We start from the raw sequence: 20,412 nt of genomic DNA on the forward strand, positions 1-20,412 counted from the left end.
AGAAGGAGGATTCATCGGTGCAAAGAACATTCTGACAGAACCTCAGAAATGGTGGCCCAGCATTAAAAATGATTGTGCAAGTATTTGAACTTGAAAATGTTTAACACTTTGCATTTGTTTATAATGAACCATTCCTTGTATGCACTAGGATAAACGCAAGAGCTGCAAGCATTCCAAATCAAAATAATGGGCTTACAATGGCCATGAGATATTTGCAACAATTTTCTTTGATGATTGCATGGAAATGTGCTCAGAAAATTTACTATACTTACGTCCAGTAAGCTATGGGCACTGTCGCTACTCTCTTTGTTTGTTCTACACATGGCCTGGTAGTCATAAAGTGTAATTCTACAGAGAAGAACAGAAAACTGCTTGACTAAAAGAAGAAAACAGCGGAATAAAAATGGTGATATGGAACAGTCTGCCCACAAAGTAGACAGGAAAATAAAAACTGTAACAGCAGCAGGGAAAAGAGGGAAAGGGATCATTAAAATACAGGTTACACAAAGGAGAATAAAGGTAAGAAACACTGTGAAAACTTTGTAAGGATTTTATCAGACTACAGAACAAAGCAAAAGCATAACTGGGAGAAACCAGGGAAGATACACATACAGTGTAACACACAATGATATAAACAATGCGAGGAGGAGGAGGAGAATACACATTCAACACGATGCTCAAACAATTGGTTCTGGACTGAGATCAGCACATTTAGCCCCAGAAAGTGAAAGGACCTATGCATTTGAGGGGCTTCTCACAACAGACCACTCCTGAACTCCAGTAAAGGCAAAAAGACGCTTCTACAGTTCTCAGCACACAAGGAATTTGTAAAAACATGGTGTTGCTTCCAAAGAAGAGAGAGGTGAAATTTCAGGGTGTTCAGTAAACGGGACGGATAATTGAAGCAGGATGGGTTTACTTTTGCTTCTTTTCATGAAGGCAAAATGTTCCATGTCAAGTACCTGCTGTAATCAACGTATGCTAGAAGCCTCCTCAGATGCATAGTAAACAGGGAAATTTCTTTCTGCTTGAGATTTTACTCATCATTGATACACTTCAGAGATCTAAATGTAAAATCCAGAACTCAGAGATAGTATATGGAATTGTGATTATTTCTCTAAATCTGTCTGTCCATAGAACAATTAATTAACTATATCCATCCACATAAAAAGCATTTAACATCTATAGCAGATGTAAAGAATCTTTAGCTGATAAGTTGCAACAAGTGTAAATATATAAAAGCTACTAGTGTTATTTATACATATCCATTTGACTTTTGCATCATCAGAGGGACAAAGGAACACAATTGGACATAGATGGTTTATAGATGTATGAGATGGGACTTCAACGTTTTGCAATGTGTGCCTTGCTTCTAAGGGAAAAGGAAAGGAGAGCACACAAATTCAGCTACGGAAAGGATGTCCCAGAAGCTGCCAAAAACAGGTCATGAAATGCATTCAGCATTCTGCACTGCATGCCATGAAACGTTGCAACCTGTACCAACAGAATGCCGTAATCCATTGTGGTAGAAACTGTACATAATTTTTCTGATCTCATTTTGTGACAGCAACCATCACTAAAAGCTTCTTTATTATGCCTATATTTTCTTTTTGGCTTACAGGGAAAATATCTAATATATTGGATCTCGCAGCTTCAACTAAACATTTGGTACATGGTCATACTGCTTACATCAGTAATTTTATCTTATATTCAGAATAGAAATGGCTAGGAAGCCATTGTTTTGTGGACTGGCAGAGAGAGGCACATGGTAGACAAACGCATAACTAGAGACCTAAACATGGGTGTAAGTTGAACACTGACCATATTTGGCAGAATCACGCCCACAGCCAGATCCGCGCACACAGATCTGCCAAGACAAACAGAGCAGTACATGGTGTAAGCTGTGCTGCCTGTGTGGCATGCAGTAATACACCGCTTTCCCTAGCTTTTCTTTTTTTTCCTTTGTTTTTTCCCCCCTTTAACCATGGTCAGAATCCAGCCCCTGTGAGGTAATCTCTACAGCTCAGCCTTTCCAGTCTTGGTTGGCTTGCCTATTTTATTCCTCTAGATCCAAGGACTGTGTGGCATGTCCCTTTGGACCTCCTAGTGATGGTGGCAAGCGATAAGCCTAGACGAGGGCAGCTCTCAGATGTTAATGTGCTCTCTGCAGAGTAGCCAAGGAATTCTATACGGACGAAATGGCCCCATCCTGCTTCATTCAACACCTAGTGTTACAAGCAGAATAGCGTTCAGATTGCCTTTGTTCTTTGTAAATGGTTTTTCAGTATAATAAGTTTGGTGACCTTTGTCTGGTGTTTGGAAGTGCCATCAATTTCTCTACTTCCAATTTCCTACACCAGAACTGCTTGGTCAATCTGTGGACTTCATCATTCTGCTAAGACGTGTTAATCAAATACTACTGCAGTGTGCCATGTGGAACATCTGTCATAATTTGAACTTCACTTCAAATATTGGAAAAAGCCATTCCCCCCTCAATATTTGTACTTGTATTACATTTCTTATGTAATTATTACATTGTAATAGATGTAATAGTTTCTTTAAATGCTCAAAGATAAAAAGTCATTAAAAGATTGAAATATGTACTCACACAAATAATCAGACGTATAATTAATATCGCACCCCAACATGCTAGATTATATTTTTTGTAGATTCTCTTATTGTATCGTAGGGAGTATACAACAATCTAAGATTGTATTATAAGCAAGAGGAACAAAAATGTTAAAATGTATGTAGTTAAAGAAAACTTCATTTAACAGGGAAGGAAATACTAAACTTTACAGTGATGGCAGAGGGGAAGGGTTGTAATAACCTCAAAATCATCGTGGAACACTGCAAAATTGTTTGGAAATGCTTGAATATCATTTGTGGATGACATTGTAATGACTTTAGTTTTAGTAAATATATTTGAAGGTGTTTCTAGTGTGAAGATTCTGGTTCAGGAACAAACTAGAAAACAGATAGTGTGTCCAGGTTAAAAAAAAAAAAAAGGAGCAAATCCTTAGAAAGGTACATGGCAGACATGGGTTTCTTAACAAAAGCCTGGAATGAGTTCTGGTTTTTGAACAATGTATTCCCATCTCATTAAATTTCAAAGTGGGCAGGTTCAACACCTATCTGAAAGTTTCTAAAGACGATTCAAACAACTGTAACACAGGATGTGCAAATATACCAGCGAAAGCATCATTGCCAAACGATCTTAAAAGACCTGATTCTTCCGCACTAAAAACAAATAGGAATTTTGCAATACACTTCAAAGATCAGTGGATGAAGCCTATAACCACGTTGAAATCTGAACGCTGCCACATATTGAATGAATTCTGGACGCTCTGTCACTATGAATGGTATTAAAGCTCAGTATAAATGGGTTCCAAGGCATTCACAAATTCAAATCCAGTTTGGTTTTGTTTCTGTTCTTGCAAATCTAATAGGAAGGTAAAAGCCTTCCAGCCCTATTCCTTATACAGGCTACTGTAGTACTTGTAGTCAAAACAGTGGCCTAAGACACGGAGGTGCTTCTGTGTTCAGGTGTCATTCCAGAGTGTTACTTTATTGCTAATGTCTCATTTTCTAAAAAAAGATGTTAGAAAATCAGCTTTCTTCTCACTCAGACAGACTTAACTCACTCTTTCAGAAAGAAAGGCTTCCAGATTACCCTTTCTGAAGTGATTGTATTTCAGTTTTAAATAACTGTTTGCAGCTAACCGTATCATCTCCAACTGACTATAGTTAGTGAACATAATTGCCTGCTTCCCACAGTCTAATTTTAAGTCCATCTAGATGCCCAAGTCCATGCTATGTATTACAGCATCTCACAGGAGAGCTTTGCTGCTGCTACAGATAACATGCTTGAGACTTTCTGGTATCACCACGCTGTTAACTGCCCGTATTTCCACACCTGGTCACTGAAGTCACAGAGAAATTGTTTTCAACATGTCATAGGACGAATACAGACTATGTGCAATGATCTTTAGCTAATAGAAAATAACTTACCAAAACCTAAATGTGTACCTCCGTTGCATATAACTTCAGGGGCCAAATACATTTTAGTGAAAACCTTTTTATTGTCAATTTCCTGATACAGTAAATTCCAGTCTTGTACTTTGCAACGTACTTACAATTGAGTACGAATCTGGTTCAAGAAAATTAAACTTCTAAGACCCACCAGCAGCACAGGCTATATTAACAAATGTACTCTATTGCTTTCAGCTAGATTTTCAGCATGCCTATGGATTTCTACTTGGTAGTGTAAAATACCATCACTGACAGTTATAACAGCTGAAAGATTTTCAGTACATACAGTTTCAAATGTTTTGTCACCAGTTCAACATTTGGGGATTTTAGTATAATGTGTAGGAATAATAAGCTTCGTGCCATGGAAGTAAATGTCAAGTCCATAAAAAAAAAAAGGAAGAAGTGCTCCAAAAAACCAAGCATAGGAAGCCAATAATATAGGAAGCCCTGATTATTGACGCTATGCTTTACTCAGTAGTCTATGTAAGAATTAATGGTGCCTACAGCTCACCTCTGGTGGGAAGACGTTCGTTAACTCAGACACAAGGTACGCAGCCTGCCTGGCGTTCTCACAGAGAGGGGAAGGAGGGACAGCGTTGAATGGTGTGAAGACTAAACTACTTTCTCAAGTCTAGAGAGGGTCCTTGCGGGAAGGCAGCAGGACACTGTAAGAAATCCCGTACTGTTGCTGCTCTGGCTCTCCCACCCTCACTGACAGACAGATTATTAGTGTCCAGAAGCTGTCAGACTAATACCTTTCACCACCAAGAAAATCAACGAAAAGCATAAAAATAAATTACAGCATTTCGACAAAACAAGCTTGTCATCACATCTCTTTGCCTGTATTGTTCAGCAATTCCCAATTGCCAAGGTGCTCCAAAGCAGAACATATATAAAAACTACAACTCAACCTGTATTTCCAGGATACAGAATGACAACTCATCTCTATAGCACACATGCCTGGGTTTCTCCTTCAGTGGGTAAAACGATTCCCATACACTAATACACTGCACTAAATTAGTGGTAATATTTACAGAGATATAAACTGTAACTATGCCCAAACTCAGCTTTAAGACATTAATTTTAGATGTCACATGGACAAAATATGAGCAGAAAACACCACACAGCAGCGCGGGAGTTGTAGAGCACAGGTACCAGATGCGCATCTGGTAAATGCAAAAAAAAAAAAAAAAAAAAAAATCGGAACAGGGCTCTTCTTGTTGGTAATGACGAGAGGGAAGTGACAGATATTATTTGGTTCTTTTGTACCTACTTGTAAACCGGTACTGGACAGTCTGCTGTACTGTTGCCTTTGGAATGCCATTATTCAGGGCAGTACAACTCCGTATTATTCATTTAGAAATTGAAGAATAAGGGTGCAGGCCTCATACATGCTCTGCAGTGCACATGACAGCTAATAATGAAGATGATGATTGGAAACAGTCTGCTCATTCTCCTACCTTGAATGTCTTCTGCCCGCCCGTACAACAAATGCCTATTCTTCTACCTGACTACTTTTTGTGGTATTTATGCCGTAAACATAGGGTATATTTTGAGCTTACTTTTTCTTTTACTGAATAAATCATCACTAAAGATTGGGAAATTTTTCATAATATAAGAACTGCTACATTGCAGAACTGCTACATCAGAGTTGCATTTGTCCAATACCAAATCCACCAACTCCAATTTGAATTGTTCCTTCAGTCTATCACTGATCTCCAAAGTATACATCCACATTCAGAAACACTGCCAAATTAATAGAAGGTCAAATCAATGACTGTAAAAATCCACAAGAAAACAGACACATTTTTTATGAAGGTGTCCATTTAACACCTTCACCAAAAATTCAAGAATATCATATTAAAATGAAGGCTTAAATAAGAAAGAGTGGCCTAAACTAAACAGAAAAATATCCTTTCTTTGGAGGCTGTGCTGTCTCAGTGGAAATTAGTATCCTGTTGGTGAGCAACTAGTTACTGTTTTCATGATTTGGCTTTAAGAATGTTCTGCTCTTTGCAAGTAGATTAGTAAAGAGTTCTGAATTTTCTTATAATCTTGTACCCTGGAGGCAAAACGCTTGGTAGGTTTTGCTTATAAAGCAAATCAAGACAGGGAGATGAAAGTCTGCCTCTGTGTGCATGCGTTTGGAGAATACAGGTGAAGGATCTGAAGTGGACCATGCCGAAAGGGCACGGACAGTGTGCATTGTTCACTAAGAAGCATGTGAGTAACGATAAAGGAACAGAGCAAGAAAAACTGAGACACAAGAGAAGCTCTCAAAGCAACAAGAACTGCTTAGAGTGAGCCTTAGGACCTGGGAAAGCTGGAATTCAGGGGTGCACCATTTCAGTCATATATCCTGACATGATTAAATACCAAAGCATGGATTCTTCTTCAGAGGCCAAGAGGATGCCTGGTGGAAACAGAACTGTTACGAGGAAATGATGCTGCGTCCATATTTGCCTTATAGAATTGCTTAGCTTTCCTCCTACTGGAAAGCATGAAAGCGCTTTGAAGTCAAGAGCTATTTAGTTTTCTCTTACAGATTTATTAAGTTCATTTCTTTGGGGATTTCATTGCTCCGATACCCCTTAATTTTTCTGATGTTAATGTGGGATATTTTAGATTTTCATGCTTCGAGCAGTTGAATCTATTTTTTCACTGTTTTTATGTAAACAAAGTGCTGAGGAAACTATAAAGAAACTTGTTTCTAAGTTATGTGAAGCAGATACTTTTCCATAAGCACATCCTAATTTATTTAATAATAAATTTAAATTATATTTAAATTATTTAACTGTGCGGAATATTCAGGGTATAAGATAAACATCATTTTGCTAAATGAAATCATAGAACATGTCACGTTGCTGTGGAGGCACTGATATAATTTTTCTCCCTAAATATAAAACCCATAAACTAAGAAAATATACATACATACGTATGTACATAATATTCAAAAGAAGTACTGAGTTTAAAGAAATTGAGGAGGGAAGGAGGTATTTAAGTTCACTTCAGAAAATAAACAGCGAACACAAAAATTGAATTTCATCTAGCTGCAGGTTGAAAAGAAATACAGTCATCAGCAAACAACCCCCTTTTGTTTAACACTTCCAGCTCAATCCTAAAAAGAACTTCTATATCACTCCAAATGAGCGGTAGCTGAAAGAACGCACAAAGGGTTATTTCATTCCTTTTGTGGACGGAGAGCCTGAAAGCTGGCATGAATCAGCAAGGCGGTAGCACGTATCTGCAGTGCCGCTCAGGCGGCTGGTGCAAAAGGAGGAAAGGACTCCCATCCCCAGGGTCCCCGGGGGCTACTGCGGATGTCGGGAAACCCTTCCCCACTGTAGAACCTTCTCCTTCTCAACTAAACAAAAAAGGAGCAAGACCAGATCGAACAGGGCAAAACGATGTCATTCACCTGCTGGACGGTAAATGCCATACAAGCAGCAAATTGCAAGAAAGGATGGCTCTGGATATTATCAATCAGAATAAAAGGCTGAAGAACAGAGCTTGCTCTCTGATTTTGTCTTTGTGGTAGGAGCAGCAATGACAAGTATAACGCATGCAATATCTATATTGTTGTGGTCTCAGGGAAATGGTACTGGAAATAGATTTTGCCACTGCATTATTCAGTGCTTTTTTTTCTTTACTTCTTATTCCATATGAAATACATTTTGGAAAAGCAAAACACAAAGCCCCACCCAAACAAATTAGTAATCTTAAAAACATGGTAAACGTGTCTGACTGTTTTTCATGAGAGCCAGCAAAGATTTCTTCTTCATATTGCTGGAATTAAAGGCCTCATCTAGCACAGCTCAAAGACAGTTTGGGGTGGTTTTTATATTGTTGCACAGAGCTATCTGCTGTACAGCAGGAAAAGCAGGTGGCTCATTTAGTGCAATTACACCACTTTGATTCTCTCCCATTGTTAATTGATTGGCAATGGCCAGTTTATTGCGTTTAAATAATCAGCTTGTGTTTACATTTTCTTTAGCATGCAGCTCAGTTGCACTGAGCCAGTGGCTTCATTATCTGTAACTCCCTTGGAGCTCAAGACCAGCAAAATCATAAGCCAATGATCCGCGCCAAACTGGTGCCCACCGCAGTTTAGCTGGAATACTTGAGCCAGGCAGTCTTTGTTTTCTCAATAGTGGTACCTACTGCCATCAATTGTTCAGTAGATATTCTGTTTGAAATGCTTTGCTAGGCAGGACAAAATAAATTGGGACAAATTAAAGCATTATCCCTTGATTTTGACTGTATGGTTTTGTTTGCTTTAAATAAAATGCTTCATCTCTTGTATAAACAGATCTTTTCATCATAGAACCCAGTCTATAAATATGTATTACTTCACTTCCTTTTACAGCATATGTTAAGAATGTAGTGCTAAACACAAAAAGGTTGCCACCCTTAGAAAACTAGGATTTGGGATGATTCAGTGAGTGCTAGATCTTTCCATTTTGGGTCAGTCATTTACGGGGAGTGGTATCCAGCTGTGATGCGCAGAGGCAGCATGGAAAGCTTTCTGCCTTTACGAGAGCTGGTTTACCAAGGAAGCACACAAACCATCTGTTCTGAGAGCCTCTGTGTACGCCCTCAGACGTAATAACTAAATTCAGTGGTTGATGGGATCAGTGATGTGTCTTTTTTTATACTAGAAATGCACAGGAAAGTAAAAGGGAAAAGTGTAATATATATGGTCAGCACTTCTCTCATGCTGTAAGAGGACAAAGGGCTAAGGAACAGTTCTTAGACCATGAAGGCTCCAGTGTTGAGTTACAGGTTAAAGGGAAAAGTTCTTTCTTACTTCCCCAGGATGCATAATTTATTTCAAAGGACAACACATAAAATCACTATCAGTTTTTATTGTCAACATGATAGTAAGACCAGGTCAATAGTCACAACGACGTTCAAAGGTGAGTTAGCATGTGAATGAAAATGAATTATTGGCAGAACACTCTTTCCCTTTCACAGGAGGGCATTTTGCACTGCCTAGTTGGAGCAACCTCCAACTTTTTACAGGTCAAAATGTTTAACGTTGTATCAACGATTTGCTTCAGAGCCATTTAAAACTGCAGTAGTAGATATGGCCCAATCCCTTTTCCACTTGAGCACAGCGGGAACAGGAGAGGCACACAGTCTTAGCATTGTAGTCAAATAAACTGTTCTTTTAACAAGAAACTCACTGTAGGCTGTCTCCAATGCTCTTAACATTCAATGTGCATGGCATCGAGTTACACTCAGATCATATGGAAAAGAGGTATACATGAGAATCCAGCCACACTGCCAGTCTTGGCCTTCTTTTATACGACTTTGGGTTTGTTTCATTTCATTTTGTTCTTACAACATTTTTTAAGAGATAGAAAGTTGAGTTAATTCTTACCTCTTAAAGGAGCCCATTGTTAGTAACTTGTTCATCACGGCCCCTTCAACCTCCCCAAAAAAGTAACCAGTCTGTAAAGGGAAAAGGCAAGAAATTAGCAGAAGTGTAGATAAATGCGAAACAACACTGGATGCAATTTAAACTGGCATATTCTAGGATCTGACAAGAGTGGCTGTGACAGTTACATAGATAGGTTTTCAGGACTACTGCTACATAAAAACTGAAGAGGACTTCACAGTCATGGCAAGTTACAGGGATTCCATTGTTACCCCTGAGCAGATGTGAGAGCTTAAGCACTATGTAAGTAAGAGGTAAGAGGTACCTTATGTAACATCTAATATCAGAAATAAAAGCCATCCAAACCTAAAGCTCGTAAAGAAAACACACTAATCTGATCACAAACCCTTGTGATTAAAATGTTACTCAGAAAAGATATAAACAGGTTGTGAGAGGATTTCATAAACAGTCATTAAAAAGCATTGTTTATAATTCCTGCATGACCTGTTTAAGGAGCTGGAACAGTACATTTCATCAATCCTATAAATGTTAACTCCAGAGTCATTTCATACTTAAAACCACTCAGCCTGATGAATTACTCATTTTGTCCTTGTTCAGTAGATGTGGACTAGCAAAAATAAATCTCTGTTGAGAAAACTAACATTCCTGTTATGAATTTGGTATGCAATATGGAAGTGACTCCATCATCCGCAGCCATTCATATGACAGTGGAAAATCTTGCATGTACAGCATTTTTCTAGTTTGGGAAGACATTTTTTATTTTAGAGCCTCAACTCCCAGAAGGATTGGGTATGTTCTCTGCATTGTTTAAAGGGAGAAATCCCACAATTTATGGGGGGGAAAGGGCACTACACTCTCAAATTGCATGGATTCCATAGGTTTTGTATGAACTAAACCCCAATTCCATTACAAGGAACTTAGCTGACCTCAAGTATGCACCTGGGAGTTCGCAGGCAGAAAAGTTACAGCCCTAGCCAAAAAAAGGCATTCCTCTACCTAAAAAGCAAGTATTGCCTTTTTTTTTTTAACTCAGGGGAAACTTGGAACATTTTCCAAAACATGCGGGTGTGTAAAGTCTCCTAGAAACAAGAGGAACATTTGTAGCTTATATGACTGAAAATACTAGCTTCAATAGCCCTAGCTGACTGATGAAGAAAGATTATCCTAACTATTGGAGAGGCAGTCAATGTCAAAAAGCCCAAACCATAAATGACTAGTATAACCTTAGATAGTAATAAACCTGATTTATCAAGTTGTGCTTCAGTCTTATAAAGACATTTCAGTGACAGTTCTCTCCACAAAAGCTCCATTTGTAAATGCTAGTTCTCCCCCAAAGCAGTAACACCCAGATTATCATTATTTTTCAATACATTAGGATTTAGTTGCAATTCAGATGAAGAATTACACTGCCTCTGAACAAGATTCTTAGAGCAGTTCAGGCCATTTTTGGAAAATCCATAGAAAACCAGTGCTGAAGCAACCCCAGACAGGTGAGTAATTGATAATGCGTCATCCCACTTCCCTACGCCTTCTCTATCCACAATAAATATAGAGTGTATACATACATACATGTATAAAAATAAACATACACTATTGTAATTATCATAATCCTACTATAGCATTATACAAACATAGAGACAACTTTACTCTCCATCTAAGGCTTAGATCCGTCGTAACCAAAAAACTAGGTCGTAACACATTTTCAGCCTAGTTCTGGTCCAACAGTTGTCCACACTATATTCTTCATGGGAATCTGTAACGGCTACTATCAGTAACCTACCAAAGGAAAAATCTCTTCCTAATCATATTTATTGGCTGTAGCCAGCTATCAACCAGCAAATCAGTTACACAAGTCACAATTAAGTACCTGTGAATAATAACAACAACAACAATGGGAATATAATGAGACAAAAATGTTTGAAATCAAGATTCATTCAACAATGATTCAAGATTATTCTACAATGAGTGTTCTTCTCAGGTCATTGCTCAGCTAAGTAGAAAATACAGATTTGATAGATAGATACAAGGGAAAAAAACCCAAACAGCTGCTTCTAACATAATGCAGTTAATATTTAAGCAATGTTACATTTTTAGTTCATATTATTTTTTGGGTACATCCTAGAATTATATTCAGAACATGCTTGACATTCTAAAGGGATGGAAGCAATAGATTTAATGAAGTAAAACAAAATAATCAATTTTGGTCCTCCGTTTTGCATATAAGAAGACATATCATGAAGAATAACTATTGCATGACACCGTACAGCATGCTTAACAGTTAATGCTCTAGTACACATTGGAAGGATAATAATTTCAGAAAAATTGTATTTCCCTTGTTTATTATGTGCTAATAGACTTTTCAAAGTCTCAACCAAAAAGGAGCAAGGGAGAGAGGGATCACGAGGAAACATGCAATTACTTCTGTGCTATGCAAAGGTGAAAAACATCTGTATCTTTTTACTTTCAGAAGTGTCAGACTTAAGGTTGGAATAGTTCAAGCTTTTAATTTAAAAGCAAAATGCTCGGTTTGGCTTCCTTTTTGCCATTCACTTCAGTTTTTACCTCCTCTCCAGTCACTCCTCCGAGTCACCCAGAGCTCTTTCCCATAACTGTTTCTCAGTAACCAACCTAGTCATAACAAATTTAATTCACCTGAGGGCTAAGTAGGAGTGTGGATATTCCTATCCACAATCCCAACACATAAAAGAAATACAACTTCAGACAATTCTGGCATAACTGGGGCACTATCCCAGCAGTTTTCAGGCAAAAGTTAATGAGAATGGTGATGGTTCTTTCATAAGGTTTGCAGGATTGAGCGATTATACATTCATTTTTCAATAATTTTCCATGAAGACAAAGCAAATTAATGTTCTGAATGATCTTCTCATTAATCAGGATCCTTGTCCTCTCTGTTGTGATGCTGAGTGCCTCATTTTAATCCTTCAATGACTGTAACCCACTTCAGACAACAAAGTCCTCAGCTAACAGCTCTGTAAGATTTCATTATCTCAAGTCTGAATGTAAAAGCTCTGCGTTCCCAGCATTCTCCCTCCCTCCCCAGCCTTTCCATGTGGCAAAAATGCCACAGAGAATCTTTCTTTCTTGGGGTAAAAACGTCTTACGGAAGACAGGCACTTCTGCAGCAAAAAAGCCCTTTAAGAGAACGTTTATGAATTTAAGAGCAGACCCTGCCCCAATGGGAGACAGAAACTGAGCTCCTGTGAGAAACAACTTACATTCTTTGTTAAAGGATTTTCTTTAATTTTATGTTACTAATTCCTAACATGTTAAAATAGTGGCCTATTTAAAAAACAAGTAATTTTATATGAATGTGTTACATGAGAAGATTGAAGAAAAATCTTTCACTTACCTGTCTGTAGTCTTCAGACACTAAAATAAATCCATTGTTATCTATTAGGTAACAGCTGATCGCCTGAAAAATAATAAAATACAATTTTAATTTTTTATTTTAGGATACCGCAAGAAGTTAATTACTTACTTTATGCTAATTCCAAGTGACTTCTAAATGTGTAAAGCCTTCGGGTTGTTATAATGGCTTACACAACTTCTAAGTGAATGTAGTCTCAACTTACGGGATGTTATCTGATTTAATTTTTATGCATTTGTTTCATGCAAAACAAAACAAAGATGTGTACAGAAAGGGAGGATATAAGTTAATTATAAACAAGCATAAGAAGAACAAGGTCAGTGTTTTTATAATCCATTCTTAAAAGTTTTCCTTATAAGTAAGCTTGCAAAGGTATAGAACTTTGTTGCTCCTGATGGCTTCTCCTGTGTTTGGAGAAAAACATCAGCACAATGTCATTACCCTAATGATGTACTAATGAAAACACAGTGTCAGCCCGGAGGACCAACAGGGGACCAGGTAATATTTTTTAATTTGTTCATTGGGGGATGGGACCAGAAACTTCCGTAAAAGAGGCCCCACAGGTCTCCTAAAGCTTTTCAAATTGTGTTTTTAATTGGGAACTGGATTTAGAGGTAGGACTGTTAGCTTTTCGTAGGTCAGACGTATGAACTGTATAAAACAAGGTAAACCCAAATCAGTGCTTCCCTCCATACATGCATGCACTATTTTAACCTCAAGTGAATTGCTACAGGCAAAGTTTTAATTACTGCGCTTCAGAGTTTAAACATAAGGTTCAACTCAAACCTTGATTTAACTCAGTTTCTCTTCAGTATTGCCAAATACCTACCTCAGCGTTAAATCTTTAACGTATTTCTACTGTTGGTATAAATCAGCAAACATTTTGTCATTGTTTCTTGAATTTTCAGTGACATTTGTGTAAAAAACAAAGTAGGATGGCTTCAAGTATAGGAATCATCATGGCTTTGCTTTTAATTCAAAACCTTTCCTGCTGCAAATGGGCTGCACAGAGACATGATAAAATATGCTTTCTGCCACACTCTGCACATCCAGCAAAATCTCTCCGCTGTTTTAGAGAGGAAAGCAGTTCCACAGTTGTGCAAGACGTTGTGAAAATGCAGTCTGATTTTTCAAGAGATGCCTAGATGTGTCTGATTCTCATTCTGGCCACATATTAGTACTGTTCTGTGGGGCTGAAGAAGACGAGAGATTTGCAGAAACGTTGGCTTGAAGTTTAGTTTTTAAAAAAGCAAAGAAGCCCAAATCAGGTAAAAGTTTGGAATGAATGTCATTCCCTAACACAAATGCAGGATATTCATTCTAAGAGGGGAACCTAAGCTACAGACACCCCCAGTGACAGAAACCCTGTCAAAAAAGAAGTTGAAACAAGGCATTTCCAGCCTTTGATCTGCTAGAAAGCCAAAAATTGGCAAATGCAATGTGAAAAGCTGATGATGCTGGCAAAGAATCGAGTAGAGCTAATGCGTTCAGAAGAGGCAGCTACTTAACCTCAATGGTGTGTGAAGGGTGGAACTTCAGAAGCAGACTGGAACACCAGAACACCGCTCTCCCCAAAGTCAATCATAAACCTCCCGCTAACTTTATTGGGAGAGGAGCTAAGTCAACAGAGAGCTCTTTTGAGGGTACATATTTGCAGTCCTCATGCATGAAGGCTTAATCTGAAGATAGTGCTTTAGAAACAATATTTCTCCACAGTATAGAAAATAAATGAAAGTAGTTATGCTGGACAAGAGAGAGCGTAGGCTTAATTTCGTAGTTTGTGGATTATACACAGTTGCGAAAACATGGGCTCAATTCAAGAATTAGTGGCCATGTCTCAAATCTCTAAGCCACCGTCACTCACTAGCATTGTTCAGAATTTAAAAAGATACTAACGTTTTAGCATTATTACTGGCAACAGGCATAACACAATACGTGGAATCTGTATCCTTTTGGAGGAATGTGAAGATACGAGGGTTTCTACTTCAATCCATTTTAGAAACATTAACAAGGGAAAAATACTCATCCAGGACCATTCATTCACCTGCTCGCCAGCAAGATAAGTAACTTTCAATATTCTGCACTACATTAAAGAAACAGCTTGTAACTAAAATTTATCACTAACAAAGGACAGTGACGTGCATTTACTTGTCCAATACATTAGCAAATCTCAAACAGAAGATTTCAGATACGAGATTAATGCATCAAATAGCATTTGCATAGACTAGAGCCATATGAAAGAGGTTTAATTCACAATGTGTCACAGGTACTGGAAGTGAACTATGCACAGGTTTGCTCAAAGGTTCAAGTTCAGTGAACTTCAGATTTCAAGGGGAACGTTCCATAGGTGGAGAGTCCCTGAGCTTGTAAAACAGAGTAGGCATGAAGTCCAGAATAAACACAGCAAGAATGTTGACTGGGGTCTGAGAACACATTTGAATTACAGTAACTTTGATCAAGTTCAAGTCCGCTGGGTATTTTTCACAGCTCCAATATACAATAACAGTAATGGAATGTAATATGGGTTAAGAAACCAAAAACGAAAAAGAAAGAAAACAGAACATTAAAATAAAATGTGAGACATCAGGAAAAGAAGAAGAGATGAGCAAATTCAAAGCTCTCAAAAAAAGAAAAAAAAAGAACAAAAAAAGGACTTCTAATTAATTGGATGTCTGTATTTTAGAATCAAAAGGATCACACAAACTCATCAACTCATTCTCTGTGGGACTATTGTGCCACTCTGCACTGATGTCTTAATACTTTGAAATGTTTTAATTGATACCATAACTGTCCAGCAGATATTTTCTTGCCATTGAGAAGAGACAGCTGTGAAAGTTAACAGACTCAACAGAGGAGCTGTGATATGTGATTGAGTCCTATCAACAGTATATTTTGTCATTAAAAAAAAAGTTTGCGATCTCTAAATCACCAAGGTTCACACTATTACTAAATTTCTCCGTATGCTTACATGGCTCCTGCTGGTGTCAAGTGAAAGTAGCGGAAAAGACTTTAAACTGCTTGTGTTTTCTTTGCGTACGGATGGAATAGCAAAAGAAGTTCTGCGTGAATATTTAGCAAAGTATACGACTATTCTTATTAACTGCCAAGGCAATAAAAAAGAAAAGAGTAGATTGTTTCCGGCTGTGCCCTCTTGGAATGTTTATCAGTGTATACTTGCTTCTTAGCAAGGGCAGACCAAAAACATTTTTGCAGTAAGGAGAACGTGCTTGTTTTGGTGAAGTAGCTGGACACTTTGCAGCGGGAGCATGTTTTACACAAGAAATTATGTAATATTACTCCTCTATCACAAAGGCTATCACAAATGAAGGGAGTAATCTCTGCCCAGTTTTTAATCCCAAAAGCATGGTGGTTTAGGCTAAACAAGGAGGAGATTTTATACAGCACTCTAACTTTACCCAGACTACCTGCAGTTATACTTCTCAAGCTGGTTGGCTATGACTGGAAACCCACTGATGAAACTCTTTAAAGATGCTGGAAACAATTCAAGGTAAAGCTTGCACATTAAGTCTATAGCAAGCTACAGTAAAGCAAGGCCACAAAATTTAGGTAATTAACAGTTCTACAGACCTTCTTTTTCAATAGATGTCTGATCACTCTCAGGAGAATGGGGTAATAAACATTATGAGCTCACCTTAAAATTGGTTAATATGCAAATGACTGCCTGGAATTTGGGCTAAGTAAGCACTTTCACCCACACCTGGGTGGAATCTGCTTTGTTTTTCATTATTTCATATTTGGAAAAGTTTACCTAATGATTAAAATGAAACAAGCTTTAAATGGAAGAGTCTGTAAGTTGTTATGGCTAGAAATGCAAACGATATGTTGACTTATACGGTCCATTGCAGTGCCAAAGATGGCATGATCATCAGGCCTTTTGGTTTGGCTTACTGCAAACTTTATTTTCTATTATTTATTGCTATCTCTAGCCTCCAACTGTTAGATCCCAGGGTCCTAGGAGATGAATTATAGTTCGTTTTAAGTTTTGCTGATTTGGTATGCTGAAGAAGTTAGCGTTCCACTCTTATAACTGCTGATGTTTTAAGTTCTGCCTTTCTCTCTATAACGGTTTTTGTGATCTGAATCTCATATTGAGCAGACATGTATTTAAAAAAAATCTATCACTGCACCTATGTCCTGGACTCACTTTTCAATAAAACACATTTCAGTGTCACAGTATGAGGCTGTAAAGTAGCGTGCTAGAAGTGAGATTGCTAGGATTGATGACGTACCTTTTCAACGTTTTATAAATTAATTTACACAAAAGTAATTAAAAAATTAAAATAACCCTTTTTTGTCTTACACAACTAAAGATCCAGTACAATAATGGCACATGTTAGAAAGCACTCTGCAAACACATTTGTGAACTTTTTTTTACCATGGTTATTTAAAGTTTTGAATTACCTATCCTCAGGAAAGCCCAGCTCTGCTAACTTTCACTACAGGAAACATCACACAGTACTTGATGTAACCATTCTTGTTAATTTTTTTATGTCCTGAACAGCCCTGAACAAATTCAGTGCTACACAACGCAGAGCACACTCCAAGCGAATTAACTATTGTATAGGCAGGAATACAGTCAGGGCAGCGGTTCAGGTGGTGGAAGACGCGGAGATTTCAATGGAAATACATTAACACAGGGCAAGCAGCACCTCTGGGACAGGAAGTGGGAGTCTAGTTCAAATGCTGGGACAGTCAGAAAGAGACCTGTAAGGTGAGACTATAAGAAAGATAAGAAGAGACAGCAGAGAAAGGGAAAAGAGAGACTTACGGGATACCACAAATAATGTATGTGGGTTCCTACTGTAAAAAGTAGTGACACGAACTTGTGAGAACTTGAAGATATTGGGAAGAAATGGCTTCAGAGAAAAGAGACGAGAAGGCATTGCTTAAACACCAGTGCTTGCAATGGGGGGGATAACTGCTCAGATTTTCATGGTTTGCTGGGAGCACCGTATGTTACGCTTTGTTGAACAGAGTGTAAGAACTAGTGCTGCGCTGACTGCTGACTCTTGGCCGTAGAGATAGCAGCTTTCCTGAAAACAACTAAGCATGTAAAAAAACCTAAATAAAACTGTATAAAAAATGTTATCCTACTTAAAAAAAGATTGCAAAAGCATTGCATTAGCATGAATTACAGAGCCAAACAGGCTCTTGCCTTTTATGTATGTTTTGCAATAGTTTTTAGCCACTGTATGAAAAGTATCATACAAAACAACCTGCAGTTTTTATTTCCAGATGTATGAATTTACATTTTATCATATTTAAATTCATATAGCTTGTTCAAGCACAGTTAATCAGGTGATCCAGATCTCCTCACACCATTCACTCAGTTTACAGGTAACAGACTGATCTTATCAGTAATTGCTTTGTTTTCTTCCAAATCACTAACTATATATGATACAATATCTCAAACCCAACTCTGATTTTCTAGAATCTCGTATGCCTAATTCCTCCCCGTATATCAATACAGTCTGTGCTTTATTAACCACTTTTTAATTCATTTAACCTGTGATACATAGGTTGCTTAACCAAAACATCATATGTTATTGATGTCAAATGCTTTGCAAAAATCTATGGATAAGATATTAAAAATACTATTTTTATCTAACAAATTAAACTACGTAAAAAGGTACTTTGGTGAGTTCATTAAACCAAACTGACTAAGGTTACTTCTTTTGTTATTTCTGAAGTGCTATTAATGTATTAGTTCTGCATAGATTCAACTCTGAATTCATGTCTAATTCTAGTGTGAACATCAGAGATTAGCTTCGAAGATGAACAATAAAGTAGTAAAAAAATGCCTTAGAACAGCTTCAAATTATTGCCAAAACTGCATTCCCAAAGCAGAAGTTATTACAATGCATATTTGAGGTATCGGTGTCAACCTTGTAATTAAATGGATGTTTGTAAGCAGTCATAAAGTCTCACTATCTAAATAGTAAAATATTTAGAAGGTGATTCCAAACTACACCAGGAGGTTATAATGTACAATGAGATGTTCAGACTAAATTCATCAACTTTATGTACTACTGCAGTAGAGGTGTAAATGGAAAAAAAAAATCTGTTAAATACTTACTTCATCATCACAACTTATAGCACATCTGCCATCGAGAGATGCACACTAGAGATGATACCAAAAATCAATAACATATTTTCATTTCTCATTTGATGATTACAAAAAAACACATTTTAAAAATCCATATGAGCACCATTATAAAGAAGTTGATATTGATTACATTTTTATCTGACAGCAATTTTTCTAAAAATGACTATGAAAGTTTTAAATCTGTTCACCAATCCTGTTCTGTTCCTGTCTGTGGAGAAAGGGTGCGTTCTCACCGTAACAATTTCAACTGTTTTAAACACCGTCATCTCCTCCATGTGTTAGAAGCTTGGAGACCATTCGTAGACAAGAATACAGGATTTTCCAATGGGGGTGGGGCAGGACCTGCATTTTAGGGGTTATCTTCTGAAACAGTACAGTTCCAATCTAGTCTCCAAACAGGGGTGGCATCTCCTAATCTTTAGAAAGTACAGGATTATCCTCTTCAATGAGTACAAATTCCATATCCTGAACATTTTAGGTATCATTTATTAAAGACCATGAATGCCAACCATGATTTGGTAATCTAGTTTAGTTAATTAATCTATGTGATACTTCAGTCACTGAATGTTAGAAGATAGGTCCTAAGTAAGTGAGAAGGCATCATTCTGCTAGAACCGAAAATTAATAAATATCACAGTTTGGTTTACAGTTTCCACTTTTTCTGAGGGAGAAAATCAACATGTGTCAGGCCAACAAAGTACCTCCTTATGTATGGGGGCCTAAAATTAATAAACTTTCATTAAAATCTTTCATCCCAATCATAAATATGGGATCAAGCAACTGGTTTTGACCCCTGAATTCTCTTTTTTGTAATGATGAACTGGAATGTAAATCAGAAGAGTTAGCCATTATATATTTCAAATACATTGTTTCTTTACAATAGTTTTGCTTGTGACAAAAAATTGCAGTTCATCATCTGCACAGTTAGAAAGCTGTTGTGGATTCAAGGACAAAGACAATTTCAATTTAAAATATACCTGTCTGCTTGCAGTCCAAAATTTCCGCTGGAAAAATTCAAGCTTCATCTGGATACCTACAGCTGGGAAAGACATAAATAAAATAAATAAATAAAATAAAACCAGCATGTTAATTCCTTCAAAATGATTATTTAAAATTAATCAGAAGGTAAAACAGTCTTATAATAAAATGGAAAGTAAGCCCTAAAATTAAAAAAAACATAAATTGAAGAGACCGCACAGTCATATTTTAAACCTTTTAGAGTTTGGTTAAACATGAAGGTATTGCTAATATAATGTGAAGAATAGACAAGGCAAACATCATTTAAATTGCATATGTCTCCATAATTAACAGAAAAGAACCACAAGCTGAACATATTTATGTTCACATCTATCTCAACTTTATATTTCACTGATACCAGTATAACAGCTGTAGGAACACACACTGTGTTTTGTGCTGAAACAACATGAAAAGCCTGGTTAACATTTTAAGTGACCATTTGTTTTG

General features: G+C 37.3%; 1 protein-coding gene across 1 annotated transcript in view; it reads right to left on the bottom strand.

Annotated features, from left to right (window-relative positions):
- The window catches only part of CACNA2D3 (calcium voltage-gated channel auxiliary subunit alpha2delta 3), a 478,745-nt gene that overhangs the window by 27,982 nt on the left and 430,351 nt on the right, over window positions 1-20,412 (bottom strand). The window contains exons 28-32 of the mRNA XM_072876518.1: window positions 19,926-19,987; window positions 18,919-18,963; window positions 12,804-12,866; window positions 9,416-9,486; window positions 273-348 (exon numbers count right to left, since the gene is read on the bottom strand). Coding sequence (XP_072732619.1) covers window positions 273-348; window positions 9,416-9,486; window positions 12,804-12,866; window positions 18,919-18,963; window positions 19,926-19,987 — 317 coding nt within the window. The remainder of the gene's footprint in view (window positions 1-272; window positions 349-9,415; window positions 9,487-12,803; window positions 12,867-18,918; window positions 18,964-19,925; window positions 19,988-20,412) is intronic.

The sequence above is a fragment of the Ciconia boyciana genome, chromosome 11 (genome assembly GCF_034638445.1).
Source record: "Ciconia boyciana chromosome 11, ASM3463844v1, whole genome shotgun sequence".
Lineage (NCBI taxonomy): Eukaryota > Metazoa > Chordata > Aves > Ciconiiformes > Ciconiidae > Ciconia > Ciconia boyciana.